The sequence below is a fragment of the Onychomys torridus genome, chromosome 9 (genome assembly GCF_903995425.1).
Source record: "Onychomys torridus chromosome 9, mOncTor1.1, whole genome shotgun sequence".
Taxonomy (NCBI): Eukaryota; Metazoa; Chordata; class Mammalia; order Rodentia; family Cricetidae; genus Onychomys; species Onychomys torridus.
In genome coordinates this window covers 84,198,603-84,214,456 of record NC_050451.1, presented here as the reverse complement: position 1 = coordinate 84,214,456, position 15,854 = coordinate 84,198,603, and the positions used below count along the sequence as shown (strand labels likewise).

The window sequence follows — 15,854 nt, the reverse complement described above, 5'->3', positions numbered from 1 at the left end:
AAAATCAGAGTTTAGTTCCCAGCATCAGATCAAGTGGATAAGACAGGGATTGTGACATCAGCTCCAGTGGACCTTTTGTTCTCCATGAACATCCACGGGCATGGTATGTGTACATACACACAAACAACAGACACATACACACAAGTAAAATATGTGTACTAATGGTTCTATACTGCCATTTGTGTTCTGGAAATAACATCTCTTTCCTCTGGAAGAGTAACCATGACTGAGCCATCTCACCACCTCCCATCAAATACATCCTTAGATTATATATATATATATATATATATATATATATATATATATATATCTTCTTATACATGTTTTACAGCTAAGGCCAGGAAGGTAAAACCAAATTGACATTGATGGAAATTAAAGTTCTTGAAAATTTGGAGGTCTCTTAATGTGTTCAAAGAATAAACTTTGATCCTCACTGTGCTGTAAGAAATTATAAATACATTATTATTATTGTTATTATTGAAAATTAATTCTAAGTGTTACTAAAATACATTTCCCCTGCATCTGAACTTTACCTATCACATAATTTTCAGCATCAATTGGACTATTTACATTTCTTATTACTGTGATCAAATACCTGAAACAATTGAAGGGGAGATGGGTTATTGTTTTGCCCAACAATTCCTAAGGGTTACAGTCCATCACAGGAGAAAAATGGCAGAGTTCCTGGTGCTGGAAGCATGTTTCTATGTCTACTCCCTTAGGCTATAGCAGGAAGTTGAGAAAACAGGAAAAATTCAAATATAAAAATCAGTAGATCACCATAGTGGCTTACCTCTGCAAGCCAGTCCCCTATTCTGAAGATTTACAGCTTTCAAAATAATACTACATGCTGGGAAAGAAGGATTTAAACCTGACCTGGTGGGAAACACTTACAATTCAAATTATAACAGAATCCAAATGCCAACTTATAGACTTTCCCTTTTACAAAACATACTCAGAAATAGTATGCCTTCAGGGTATACTTTAAGTGAAAGTATAAAATTACATTTCCTCCACATTAAGAGTATTCACATTATTTTTAAACAACTTTGAAGTCAAATACTTGGCCGATTTTTGCCTTTTTAGCATCCAAGTATGTTAAATAAGAGCCGAGTTATAGATATGTAAAGAAATATATCATGCACGACCTAGCTCAATTTGTGTGCTTTCAAGCTCAGCATTTGCTGCTATTCCATTTGTGCCTTCTGGCTTTCAAAAATATTCTCTAGCATTGGATATATTCTAAGTTAAAAACTATAAGGCATTTTAACTCTTTGAGACAAATAATGATAATAGTTTAATTTATTCAACAAAATTCACAATAACTTACCTTAAAATTATTCAATATAGGACTACAACAAAATATAGGGCTATAGAATAAAATAATCACTCAAAAAGTTAAAAGAAATTATTTGAGTATATTCACCTTAAGTATTGATTGTTTAAGGACATAGATATTTTAACCCATTTTTGATAACATACAATGTATTTATGTCTAAGGATATTACTAGAAATTACAGAAACTATACAATTATAGCATATTCATTTATATTGTATTATTATCTTTATTTATTATTAAAGAAATTGCACAAATTGAATATATATTCCCAAATAAATTTATGTAAATTACATATATTTCTGAATGCATAATATAATATGCTTAGTCTGTATAATGTAATTGCAAGGATACGTTTTCAGCTATTTTTTAGGAGTTTTAGTGAATTGAAAAATGTGTACTAGTTCTCAAAGAAACTTGTTTGCACTCATCATTTTTCACTTAGTATAATCATGTCTCCACTTATTGCAATGACTTCTCCCTTATTACTGTGATGTGATTTCTTAAACAGATGTAGTTCCACTTGTTCCAGTGACTTTTCATTACACACGTGGTTGCTTAGAGGCTGTGTCCACTGCTACATAAATCCCACACCATCCAAGTACAAAGCTTTATGATAATATATTCTTCCATTTAGCCTAAGCAGAAGCTTAGTAGAATAGGTAAGTGAGTGTTAGAAGAGGTAAAAGCATGAAGACAATTCCCAAAGAATTTGTATGCTGTTTCACACATGCAGGAGCAGCTTTGAGGTTAACCAGGCTTCATGGTCTTTCATTGTGGTAATTTCAGAAAATATTAGTGATTGCCATCACTTTTCAGTCGTATGTCTCTCCTGAAAAAAAAAAATGACAGAACCATTTGCTCAAATATTTTTTGATTTTTTTAAAAGTTCTGGTTATTAGATTTTTAAGTTTCCAATAAATACTGGGCAATCATTTATCAGGCATATGATTTGTAGGTACCTGTCTAATGTAAGTTTCACCTCTTTATTCCTCAGATAGTGTTTCTTGAAGTGAATTTCATGTAGTCCAATTTCTTCTGTTCTTATTGGATTACACTTTGATATTTACCTAAAATATTTCATTGATTTAAGGTCACAAGGACTTTATCTTATTTTTGTAGAAGATTTATAATCAGGGTTTAGCTTTTATGTTTATAATCTTTCTTGAGTAAATTTTACATATTATTATGTTTATTATACATTGCATTACATGGTTTGTTCATGGTTATTTGGTTTATTCAGTGATTATCTTCTTTTCAGCTTACTTTACTTTTTTCTTCTCTCTCTCTCTCTCTCTCTCTCTCTATATATATATATATATATATATATATATATATATATATATATGGATTTTTCTTTATTTGCAGAATATTTTGTTCAGTTCCTTTAATGTGTCTGCGTTTATAGGAGAAATCTTATTCAAGTTTAATTTCCTTACCTTTTCACTAAATCTAAAAGGTTTTTTTTTAATGTTTTTGATTGCCTAGGTTCACTGAATCTTCATAATAATATAATAGTAGGTTCACCATTTCCATTTTGATTATAATGTTTATAGAATGTTGAATATAAGAAAAATGGATGTTAATGTAAATTTTGAATGAATGAAACATTAAGGCATTTATCTTTTAAACTGCAAACTCCAACTCTTCCTATATATATATATATAAAGTAGAAATTTCCAATGTTTATATCTGAGTACAAAGGCTTATGAGATAACTCAGCAGACATTACTTGTGGTTGCATCAATGCCCATAATTTATTATTACAAAAAGAATATAGAGCACACTGAGGAAGAGACAAAGTCCCATAAGATGAATTCAGAGAAAATGAGGAATGCTCTCCCTTAGGCCCTCATCTAGTGCAAGTCCCTGGAACTAGGTATAGTCATTTGTGATGAAGTGTGTAAACTCTTGTTAGGCAGGAATGCTCATTACTGACTCAGTAACCAGAAGTTTATACCAGAGGCTGCTCGCCTAGGTAACCTCTAATGAGAATGAATGAGTGTTCCAGACACTCAGACAGAAATGAGCATTCAGACTAAGTGTGAAAAGTTCAGCAATTCCTATCAGTGAATGGCAAGAATCCTCCTGAGTCAAGTTCTTAGAATGCAGCCAAGTATCCTGGAAAGTAGATCTTCCCACAGATAGCATGCTAGTTTTTGTGCAAATTCTACTGAGAGAATGTAAACCTGAAGATATTTATCTCTCTGTTCTTTCATATCAGAGAATCTGAGTTATGCTATAAAAATATAATGTCAACATTTATCTGGTTTTCACATCTTTGTTTAGAAAATGTTTCCACTCTCTTGATAACTTTATTAAATATTTTAGAAAATAATATATATATATATATATATATATATATGATAGTATTTTATTAAATAAAAAATTTTTACTTATACTCAGTTGTAAGTACCTAATTATAGATTTCAAGATGTCCATACTGTTTTCTCAATTTTGAAGTATTTTTCATAAATACAAGTATATAGTTTATGAATTGTCATATATACATATCAAATACTTCGTTTTTAATCTACTGTTTTTAACAATATTTGTTAAGCTAGTGATTTCAGTTTGCACCCCACTTCCCAGGTTTTCATTCAAGACACAGATATGTCATGTGTTTTACGTTCTCCAGCCAGTTGGATTTGCATAGTACTTGTAACAGCTATGAGAACAGGCAATGGATGGATAAAGGCTAAATAGGTTAGATTGTCCCTTCTGCTAACATTACAACAAGAATCAGAAATTCCTCCATATATTAAATGAAAAGTGGTCTTTCTTGCAAAAAGTGAATACAAATACCTCTTATATATATATATATGTTGTGCATGTACAACTGTACATATACAACTCACAGTAACTGTTATCTTCATAAGAGCTGCATGTTATCAGGACAGTTAAAAATTCCAACAGCTCTGAGGGAATGACACAGGTTAATTTCTAGATTAGCTGTGTGAGAAATGCTGAAAACTGAGTTTCATAGTTTGCTTTATTTGCACTTTAGGTTGCTTGGAATTGAAAGAAGATACAATTGAAAACCTTCTTTCAGCTGCTTGCCTTCTCCAGCTTCCTCAAGTGGTAGAAGTATGCTGTCACTTCCTCATGAAGCTTCTGCATCCATCAAACTGTTTAGGAATCCGAGCATTTGCAGATGCTCAAGGATGCATCGAATTAATGAAAGTAGCCCACAGCTACACCATGGTAAGGAGATTTAACGTTCTAATAGTGGAGTATTACACTATAATATCAAATGATAAAATTATGATGGCTTTCAACAATCAATGAGTAAGATATTTTATATGACTGGTGAATTTTCACTATTCTGATATATGATGTTTTATAATCTCAAGGTAAATAATAATATTGTCCTTATTTTAATGACATTATTATAGTTTATAGACAATATTGAGATGAGTTTTGACTATCTGGGATTTTAAATGCTGACCAAACAATTTTTAAAAATCCTATTTTCTCAATCATTCTATAACTGCCATATCTATCATTTTCTCTGCATTTTCCTTTTAATAAGTCTGTCATATATATACATATACATGTGTGTGTGTCAATGTATGTCATACCATATATATGTGTGTGTGTGTCAATATATGTCATAGCATATATATATATATATATATATGGGCAATTCTATCTGTAGATATAATAGACAGTGTATAATGTTTATTTGTGCCATGAATATTAGTTCATTGATATTTTTGTTTTAAGACAAAAATATTTATAAATAGACAATATTTTGTCTGTACCACATAAAATTAATTTTCTGAAATATTTAAAATTCAAAAGTTGGCATGTAGAGCAATCAAGAAATAACTTGAAATAATTCAAGCATATTTTGAAATTTTCCCACAATTCTCACAGTAGAGAGATCCTTTAATCAGAATTAAAGAGATTCTAAAAGTCCTTTTAATTGTGTACTTTATTTTTATTTAATTTTTAACTTTTAAATAATTATTAATTTTATGTATATGCTGTTTGGCCTGCATGTGTTTATATGTGCACCACTTGCTTACGTAGTGTTGTCAGAGGCAAAACAGCAATAGATGCCTGGAATGGTAACTACAGGTGGTCACAAGCTTCTTACAGGCTGGCTGGAAACTGTGCCTAGGTCATCTTCAGGACAGCAATTCTCCTAACCTCTGAGCAGCCTCTCTAGCCATGACATGTATACTGTAAATGTGATGCTTTCATGTTGATGGATTTTTTTCATATTACTTCCAATCCAGATGGTTTAAGTTCTTCCAAAACTCAATATTTATCAGTTCATTTGCTAGATATAATTATGTCATACATACCATGAACCGAAATCTCTTTATCAATATTAGTTAGTAATATATTCTATTTTAATAACTTTTAATGTATTGATACAAATAAATACAGTGTTATAGAATATTTCCTTATCAACTCAAGGGAAAATTATCTGCAGTAAGGAAAATAAGATTACTTGATACTTCTTATTTCAAAACTAAACAGAAAAGTAAATCATTGTCAAGTCACTGATGAATATCAACACCCAAAACTATTATAGTTGCTAATCTTGGAATCTCAGTATTGCTTAACTGCTATAATTAAAATTTTAAGCATATTGTAAGATGAAAAGTCAGAGATAAAAGTAGAAGCCTGATAATGCTATTCTGTGTTTTTAATCCTTTGGAAATATTCCATGATAAGGCACTGAACAATATTTGAAATGATATGAACCATTCAAAATCAGTGTAAACAATTACTTTATCAACCAAAATATCCAAGTCCAACTGCTGTTAATTGGGTACATTTCATTACAGTTGTGAGCCCCAGGCTTAACTTTAGCCAAAGAACAATATGCTGCAATACGAAAAAGGATAATAGTCCCTCTGGTCTGGTTGGAAGTTATTAATTCAGTAATAAAAATTGTTTTCCTTTCAGCTGCTTGGGACGTTGAAAGTTTATTTGATAAAATAACAATATTTCCTAGTCTTTAAATAAATATTATTTGCAAATGCATATGTAAAACTAAAGTTTCTAAGTATGATACTGTATACTCTGATGCTTCTATGAAAGCTTGTATTTTGGTCTGTGAATAGATTGTGTTATGTCACATCTACTGAAACTTAATTTGTTGAAAAGAAAAAGAAATATGAGACTACAGTATTCTCTAATTCTTCATAGTTAATATTTAAGAGAAGAAAAGTTATTACACATCAGGTTTTTTAAATCTTTTTTTCTTTGGATCCAATACTTGAAAATTACTCTGCATGTGTGTTATGTCACAAGAACATACTCCCTGTCTAATCAGGAGTATATTCTTTTTACATTTTTATTAAGAAATTTTCTACTCACTCCACATACTATCCACAGACACCCCTTCCTCTCTCCTCCCACCCCCAGCCTTCTTTCCCAAGCCACCCTGCATCCCCACATCCCCCAAATCGCAGTCACCAATGGGGAGTCAACAGAGCCTAGCACACTGAGCTTAGGCAGGTCCAAGCGGGAGTATATTCTTGTCAAAAGAATAGAATCTATACTTTGAAAGAAAATCTATTTCTATTTATTTTTCTACGGTTTTTTTTATAAACATATTTAGTAGCACAGACTGCCAGTTTTCATGCTATTATCTATAAAGGCATTAGTGTATGCTCTCTCAAATTATTTATTGAATTTGGTTAGTTTTTATTTATTTCATAAAACTAGGTAGAGGTAAATTTTGCAACCCAGACCTTAACATTTTCATTTTTATTTTTGTAAGATAATAACTTTCTTACTTTTCCTTAAAATTATCATTCATTTATTTTGAGACAGTTATTGATCATGTGTAAATGATATTTAATTTTTTTCTATAAAAAGTGACCCAGTTTGGCAAGTGGTTCATATGTAAAATAGCAGAAAATTTTCAGTGCAAGCCCAATATTAGACAGCAGTGTGAAACAGATTCTCCAATATTAATTTAATCTTTGACTCAGAAATGTAGGGACAACAACAAAATCATTGAAGTAAAGTCTCACTGTATACTCTTAGGTCTCATTATTAAATATTGGATAATTATGAATACCATATTTTAAATTTGGTAAAATGAAACATGAAAAAATCATTTGGATCACAGTGATGGAAATATTTTCATGTTATATAAATGTGTATTGAAACTCAAAATAAATATCAATAAACAACATAATTTCTCTTTGTTGAATAAAAATGGGCCTTGAAAGTAGCTGTTTTTCTGTGCTTGATGGAAAGGACTTGTTAAAAAGCAGTAAGATTTGTGTTTTCCATTCTTCATTTTAATTTTAGTAGCAAAGTAATCTTTCATATTAAATAGTATATGAAATACAATTTAGGTCCTGCAGATACAGCACAACAATTAATAACACTGGTCTAGTTATATATCAGAATTTGGTATGTATATGGTTCACAAAAATGATGGTTCACAACTGCTTACTACTCCAGTTGGAGGGGGGTTTGTGCCTTCTCTCTCCTCTATGGGGCCCTGTACACCATGCACATCCACACAGACATTCACACCTACAAAAGCGATCATTAAATATACACACATACATAAATTTAGGATTGAGCTTCAGAGGCTAAAGATGAATGGGATTCTCAAAATACAGTCAGTATTTTGGTCTTTCACTGATGAAATATCTCCCTAATATCATAACTCCTACTTGGCTTCAAGTTTAGTTCTGCCTTTTGAATGTCCCAATGTAAGAATCCTCTCTCCAATCGGTTAACACTTACTTTTGCTAATAAAATCATATGTGAAAGAAAAGGGGAACAAGCCAGGCGGTGGTGGTGCACACCTTTAATCCCAGCACTTGGGAGGCCGAGGCAGGCAGATCTCTATGAGTTCAAGGCCAGCCTGGTCTACAGAGCAAGATCCAGGAAAGGCACAAAGCTACACAGAGAAAACTTGTCTTGAACAAAGCAAAACAAAACAAAAAAAGAAAGAAAGAAAAAGAAAAAAGGGGAACAAGAGCCATTATGCCAAACAGGTAGTTGCAAGTACACATGTAAGAAAATGGAAAGATAAAATATATTTTAACCTAGTCCTTAATGAAAAAGGCAATGGAAAGTGTATTTGTAGGAAAATAAAAATGTTAAGCAACTTTCAAGTGAGTACTTAAAATCATTGCCTTTCACTATTATAATATTATAAGCAATCAATTGCAGCTGTCAGGAGACTCTTACATAAGAAAGTATACTGTTTTTGAGAACAACTTAAATTGCACTGAAGTTTTAAATCATAAGTAGAAATTTCCCTGAGTTTTTCTAGACTTCTCATATGATTATTCAAGACTCTAGTTACCTAACTATCCTCAACTCTTACAACTTTATAGTGTGAGTTGTTTGTTTTCTAATCTAGTAATGTATGGTTCATATTCTTGGAGTCATAAGCTCAAAGAAAATGTAATTTTATAAATTTATGATATCTGGCATTTAACTTTGAAAGTCCTGGGTGATATATTGTGCACCAGAGGACAGATACAGCTACTAGATTAGACATAGAGGCCAGACAATGATGGCACACACCATTAATCCTGTCACTCAGGAGACTGAGATCCCTCTGGACTCTGTGAGTCCAATGCCACAAAACAGGCATGGTGGTACACACCATTAATCCCAGCATTTGAGATCTCATGCTTTTGCTAGGGAAGCACACAAACCTTTAATCCCAAGAAGTAAGATGGCAGGGCAGAAAAGTTATATAAGGCATGAGGAAACAGGAAATCACTGTCTTGAGACTGAGGATTTCCTAGACTGAGAACATGTGACTGGCTGCTTCTCTCATCTTTCAGCTTTCACCCCAATATCTGGCTCTGGGTTTTTCTATTAATGAGACCGTGTAGCAATTTGTGTTACAGACATTGTTCTCAAAAGTAAAGGAATTTATATTAAGCCATATAACACTTGCAATGTGTTCTGTGCATCAATACATTCTACAGTTATTTATCTTGGCAGAATCCATATAATTCAGTTCTAAATTAGTCCTCAGTTTTCAGTTAATTATTATCCAAGAAAAAGAAATATCATTATACATTTATGATAGTTTCTTTTTTCTTTTTGATTTTTTTTATTTTGGCGTTTGTTCCTTTCATAGAAACAATTTTATTATAAGCATACAAGTAGTTATCACTTTTAGTGCTGGGGATGAAACCTAAAGATGCACACATACTAGCTATGTGCTCTCCCACTCTATTTCATCCCTTTATTTTCCAGAAACTGTCTTCTTAGGTTTGTTCTCAGACCCCAGATACTTTTGCTTTGGTCTCTAAATGGCAAGGATCATAGATGGCTCCTAAGTATTATTCAATGTCATGTTATGTGACTGATCTTTATTATTATTATTATTATGTGTTTTAATTTTATACATCAGCCATGGGTTCCCCTGTCCTCCCCGCTCCTGCCCCCCCCCCCACCTTTCCCCCAGCCACTCCCCTCCATTTCCATATCCTCTAAGATACCCCTAGGGATTCATTTAAACCTGGTGGATTCAGTATAGGCAGGTCCTGTCCCCTCCTTCCAGGCTGAGCATGTGTTCCCTGTGTGACTGATCTTTTTAATACATTTCATACACTTTAATGGATGTAAATGCTCATCTGTTGCTTTCTGTTTCTCTAGATAGTGTCTATCTTGAACATTATAATAAATTAATGAATTATACATTTCTCTGGTGCTTTATAAATAACAATAAATATAAGCAAGATTCCATGAAATTGACAGGGAGCAAGGTGTCAGGGTTGTTTCTTAATACTTATAATATTATAGGAAGATCTTGGTGTTTCTTGTTGCTTTCTTCTTCCAGAAAAAATTCCTTCCAAATATTAACATTACCTTCTTTTCTGACTCATCAAGATCCTTTCTCCAATGTTTTCTCACAAATATCTCTTCTCACAATTCCATATAAAATGATGCTGCTGCCCTATATGCCATATAGGACTTATTACTTACTAGTCCTATATGCCATATAGGACTTATTACTTACTAGCCCTATATGATGCTCCTATTTTTGTTGGAGTTTTCTAATTTCTATGCTTATATGATTGGTACTTTAGTATTTTTTCTGATTTTTGTTTTTGTTTTTGTTTTTGTTTTGAGATAAGGTTTCGCTGTGTAGTTTTTGTGCCTGTCCTGGATCTTGCTCTGTAGACCAGGCTGGCCTCAAACTCCTCCTGGTTTTGCCTCCCAAGTGCTGGGATTAAAGGCATGTGCTACTGCCACTCAGCACTTTAGTATTGTTTTTATGTTTACACATATTTTAGGAAATATCTATACATTATAATCATTATTGAATGTAAGAATTGATGGCTGTAATACTATGATTATTACTTTATTATTGTGTTCCATTCTTATATCCAGAGCTAATGAGAGTATAGGTATGAATTTAACAGACAATATATTGTTGGTAGACTCATGATTCATATGTTTAATGAAATTAAATTATTACCATTAATGCTGGTTTTTTGGTCAGATAAAAGTACATGTACATGCATAGATGGCAGATGTCATGACCAAAGGACACATGAGAAGTTCCCTTAAATGAGAGATGCTGTAGTAATATTTTATTTGTGCACCGTAATAAAGCTTATCTAGAGATCAGAGGACAGAATCAACCACTATATTAAACATATATTAAACACACAGCTTTAATCCTAGCATTCAGGAGGTAGAGATCCATCCAGGTCTCTGTGGATTCAAGGCCACACTGGGAACAGGTCCAGGTGTGATGGCACATGCCTTTATTCCCAGAACAAACTATAGAGGTCTGGAGATCTGTACAGACAGACAGGAAGTGATAAAGTTGAGCCAAGAGAGGAAGTGATGTAGTTCAGCAGAAAAAGGAAGTAAGATGACAGAACACAGAAAGGCTTATAGGAGTGAGTTTACAGGAAGTAGCTCTCTTGGATAAAGGTCTCCTAGTGGTAAAAATGTGGCTGGCTTCTTTACACTTCTCTGATTTCTCAGTTTTCACCCCATTATCTGGTTCCAGGTATTTTATTAAGAACTTTTAGCAATTCATCTTACAAGATGCTTATTCTAAATTGTGTAGGATTATTGAGGAAAATAGATTTGTCAATTATCTGAGGTTGTCACAGATTTTCTGTATAAGCACGTTCAAATGTGTTTGGGTTGTAGGGTCAAGGAGAAGCCCCCATCTACAGAATTAAGGAAGTTTTCCCTAGGGATTTGAACTGTTAGGCTGAGTAAGTGCCAAGCCCTTGAAAGTTTTTGAATAATAAACAGATACTACTTTAATTCCAAGAAGAGTGGTATGAGATGGGATTAATGATAAAGTAAATATCTGACTTTTAAAAAGAAAGACCCTTCTAGAAAAGAAGTAAATATTTTCCACACACATCTTGAAATAATGGTATTAAACAAAGAAAATGGGTAACATCTGTCTCTATACTGGACACATGAGCAGGGCTGTGTTAGCATTACTCAGCAAATTGTTATCTATGTAACCCAAGCATGTGTTAGGTATTGGTATGTTTTCAGTGCTGGAGATTAAAACCAAGGCCTTATACCAGCTAGATACACTTTATAGCATACCCTAGTCTCATCAAGAATTGTTTTTAATAATAACTTTATTTATTTACTACATTAATATTTATGTAAGACATGTTTTATTACACTTTTATAAGTGATAAATGATGGCTTAGGGTCTTAAATAATTTACTCAAATTATTAGTATTAAAATCTTCAACGCAGATGCAACTGGATACCAGAAGGAATATTTGTTCCTCAGTTAAGTTTGTTATGCTTTCTTCTAAAGTGCTAGTTGTCTTTCCCCTGTGTATTCCATGCTCACTTTCTACTCAGTGTGACTCGTCTGACCTTCAAAACTTCACTAGATTAGTGTTGGAAGCAGAAACAGCAGAAATGTGCCTAATCAGAGCCTACTTTCTTCATTGGTGGCTTTAAAGGGCAGAAAGGTAATAACTGGAGCATGAGGACATCAGTTCAGGTGTAACAGGCTCTGCTCTTCAGTCTCATAGCATTAAGAACACTTCTTATTGCTCACTAGCCCCTAACAGCCAGTAGAGGAGTTCCTGGGCAAAAGACCAACTCTATTAATGTGGTTTCTGCTCATGGTATCCAAATACCTGATACTTCTCAAAGTTACTGTCTTAAAAGCACACTTTTTACCTTTCTCCATAACTCTAATAATGTATCATAAATAAGACTTTGCTTTGGAGGAATAAATGGAGTTTAGCTTTGAATTCATACCTCTTCCCGTTTACCAAAGTTAAATTCATTTTACTCATGTTTCTCATAGAACTATTTACAATGTACAATGTTACTACCAAATTATTTAATTTCTCCCTATTATTCATTATCCACTGTTGCTAAATTTTACGATTTCATGTGCATATATGTACAAGTTTAAGTAAGAATTTAAAATTAAAAACCAAAAAAATAGAGTACTGTTTTTATTTGTAAGATAATCAGCACTCAACATATCAAGATCAGTGTAGTGTGCAATTTGGAAGATTCCTGCTACTGTCATCTAATAATGACAAACACTATGAGGCATGGGCAACCTGAGCAGAAAGGACCTCTCTTCTATGATTTTCCTTTGTTTTGTCCTTAAATCAGAATGGCAAATTTTTAAAAAATTAGCATTGCCAGAGTTAAATTAATGACTCACCCGTTAACAATCATGGTATTCATTGATCTGCAGAGCCTGCTGGATCCTTTTGACCAGAAGTATATTAGTTGCTTCTGTATTGCTGAGAGAAGGTTTGTTGTAGCTCATGGCTTTAAAGGGTGTTAGCCTAACATGATGAAGATAAGGTGGAGTGGGAGCTTTTGGTGTAGGCTTCTCACTTTTTCATAATGCAAAAAACAGAGAGTATGACACAGCACCTGGGGCAAGACTAGGTGTGACTATCAAAGGCCCACTCCCAATGACCCATTTCTGAAAACTAAGGTCCACTTCCTGAAGGAAGGACTCAGTTCAGGAGACAGACATTCAAAATGAGATCCCATAGGGTATCTTTTAAATTCAAACTACAACCCTCATTTTGTTTATGAAAGGTAGAATTATACTTTAGTGATGGTTTAAAATGTCTTCTATTGTTTAATATGATGTATGTCAGATAATATTAGAAATGAATAGTTATTCATTAACATAATTATAAATAGATTGTTTCACTGAAATTGTTAGAATTCTATGAAATGGCTTTAGCTAATATGCACTTACAAAGATACAAATAATCAATTGCTCCCAAAGTTTCTAAAGGCATTGTCCAATCCCTTTATCCAGGTAGTCTTTAAATATGACTCGTACCAGACTTTTTCTTTCAGGCAAACAACCAGCTCTCAGATCACAGCATAGATACTTATTATTAGTTTTGAATCCAAGTTTAAGTACACTGCTGGCTTGCTCTTTTAACTTAAATTACCTGTTTCTCTTTGTCCATCTTTTGCCCCAGGCTTATTACCTTTTTTACTTCTGTACTTCTTACTTTTGCTGCTTCTCCATGTCTGGCTAGCTGGCATGTGCCTAGCTTCTAGCCCCGGGTGTGTCCATCATTCTCTCCTCCTTCTCTCATTCTTCTTCTTTCTTCTCAAGTCTAGATTTCTCCTTCTTTTTATTCTCTCTGCCTGGCCGCCCCACCTGTTCTTTCTCCAGCTCAGGTATTGGACATTCAACGTTTTATGAGAGCTGATTGGCCCCAAGTAAACAAACAGCGGCTCATATTATTTACAAACTGTATGGCCTATGGCAGGCTTCTTGCTATCTAGTTGTTTTTCTCCCTTTTTAAAATTTATCATATTTGTGTTTCAATTCTATACATCAGCCATGGGTTCCCCCATCGTTCCCTTTCCTGCCCCCACCTTTCCCCCAGCCCCTCTCCTCCATTCCCATCTCCTCCAGGGCCAAGACTCCCCTGGGGATTCATTCAAACCTGGTGGATTCAGTATAGGCCACTCCAGTTCCCTCCTTCCAGGGTGAGCAAAGTGTCCCTGTGTAAGCCCAAGGTTCCAAACAAACAGCCAGCTTATGCACTAAGGACAGGTCCGGGTCCCACTTCCTGGGTGCCTCCCAAACAATTCAAGCTATTCAATTGTCTCACCTATCCAGAGGGCCTGCTCTAGCTGGAGAGGTCCCCAGAAATCCACAATGATATATCCTCTGTAGACTGCTGACAATGGTCGAGAGAAAGCCTGATCTGACCTAGTGTGGTATTCAGATGGCCAAACACCCTAAGGGTTGTGCTGGAACTCTCATCCAATAACTGATGGAGTGGATGCAGAGATCCTCAGCAAGGCCTCAGGTGGAGCTCCAGGAGTTCAATTATTGAGAAAGAGGAGGGACTGTCAGAGTGTGAATTGTTGAGACCAAGATTGGAAAAGCACAGGGACAAATAGCCAAACAAAAGGAAGCACATGAATTATGAACCAACGGCTATGGAGGCCCCAGCTGGAGCAGGCCTTCTCTCCAAATTTATGTCTTCTTTTTCAGTTTTATTTAAGTAATTTTTCATTTGAAAATACATTAATTCATTGAAAATCCCTACATATATACAACAAATTTTGGTCGTAATGACTACTACTGTGGCTCACTCCCAACTTCATTTCCTCTTTTATTTATTTATTGTTTAATACTTCAATTCAAACTAGTGCTTCCAGTAAGATAGCTGTGTTTTCAAATTGGAGTGACTCATTTTATATTAATATAGGCATTTTATTTGTTTAATTATGTTTTAACATACTAAGTCCAATATATGCTACCCTAGTGTTCACTTGTATAAGGGCATTCCCATCATTCAACACACATACAACTATTAAAATTTCATTTTCTTTATTGTCTAAAGATTTAAAGGTTTCCAGAGATGTTGTATGATTCAAATTGGTGCTCAGGAAGAGAATCAATAGAATTTCAAGAACACTTTAAACATGTTCTACAAATATATTAAAATTCACTTTGTAAAACTCTATAGTAGCTTCTCTATGATGTCAATTCAGTTTGTTGAGAGAATTCACATGTATACTAAGTAATATTCTTTTAATTTTATAACACTTTGACTGGATCCTTTTCTGATCAGATTTGGCAGGAGGAAAAAAAGGCAAGAATCTTTTGCCTCCGGTTCCCTTTGATTTCACCAGGGTACTTCAGGAAACTAGGAACAATAATTTGCTTTCTTTTTGAATGAGAAAAGCAATATAATTTTATTCCTATAATAAAATATCTCATTTCATGAAATTTTATCTCATAAAAAGCTGTTTAGAATTCATTTGTTTTTCTGATAAGTTGGATACCATAGACTTTTTTTTATTAAAATTCAATTTCTCTGTTAAGGAATATACTTGTTCTAAATATCTTTAACAGAAATTTTTAAAGTGTGGGGAAGTGGAGGGATTGATTATAGTTCAAAAGAAACTGTAGAAATCAATCTTTGCCTGAGGGGAAACCATTCTGCTGCTTAAGCAGAGGACAGGATTGGAACGATATCTCTGGTTTTTTGAAGAAGCCTTTTTAGGAACTTAGTGTACATCACACAGCAGTCAGGGGACAGAG

General features: G+C 33.7%; 1 protein-coding gene across 1 annotated transcript in view; it reads left to right on the top strand.

The window, feature by feature from the left end:
• Klhl1 (kelch like family member 1) overlaps positions 1 to 15,854 on the top strand; it is a 351,846-nt gene that overhangs the window by 158,642 nt on the left and 177,350 nt on the right. The window contains exon 4 of the mRNA XM_036199577.1: positions 4,344 to 4,540. Within this exon, the coding sequence (XP_036055470.1) occupies positions 4,344 to 4,540 (197 nt within the window). The remainder of the gene's footprint in view (positions 1 to 4,343; positions 4,541 to 15,854) is intronic.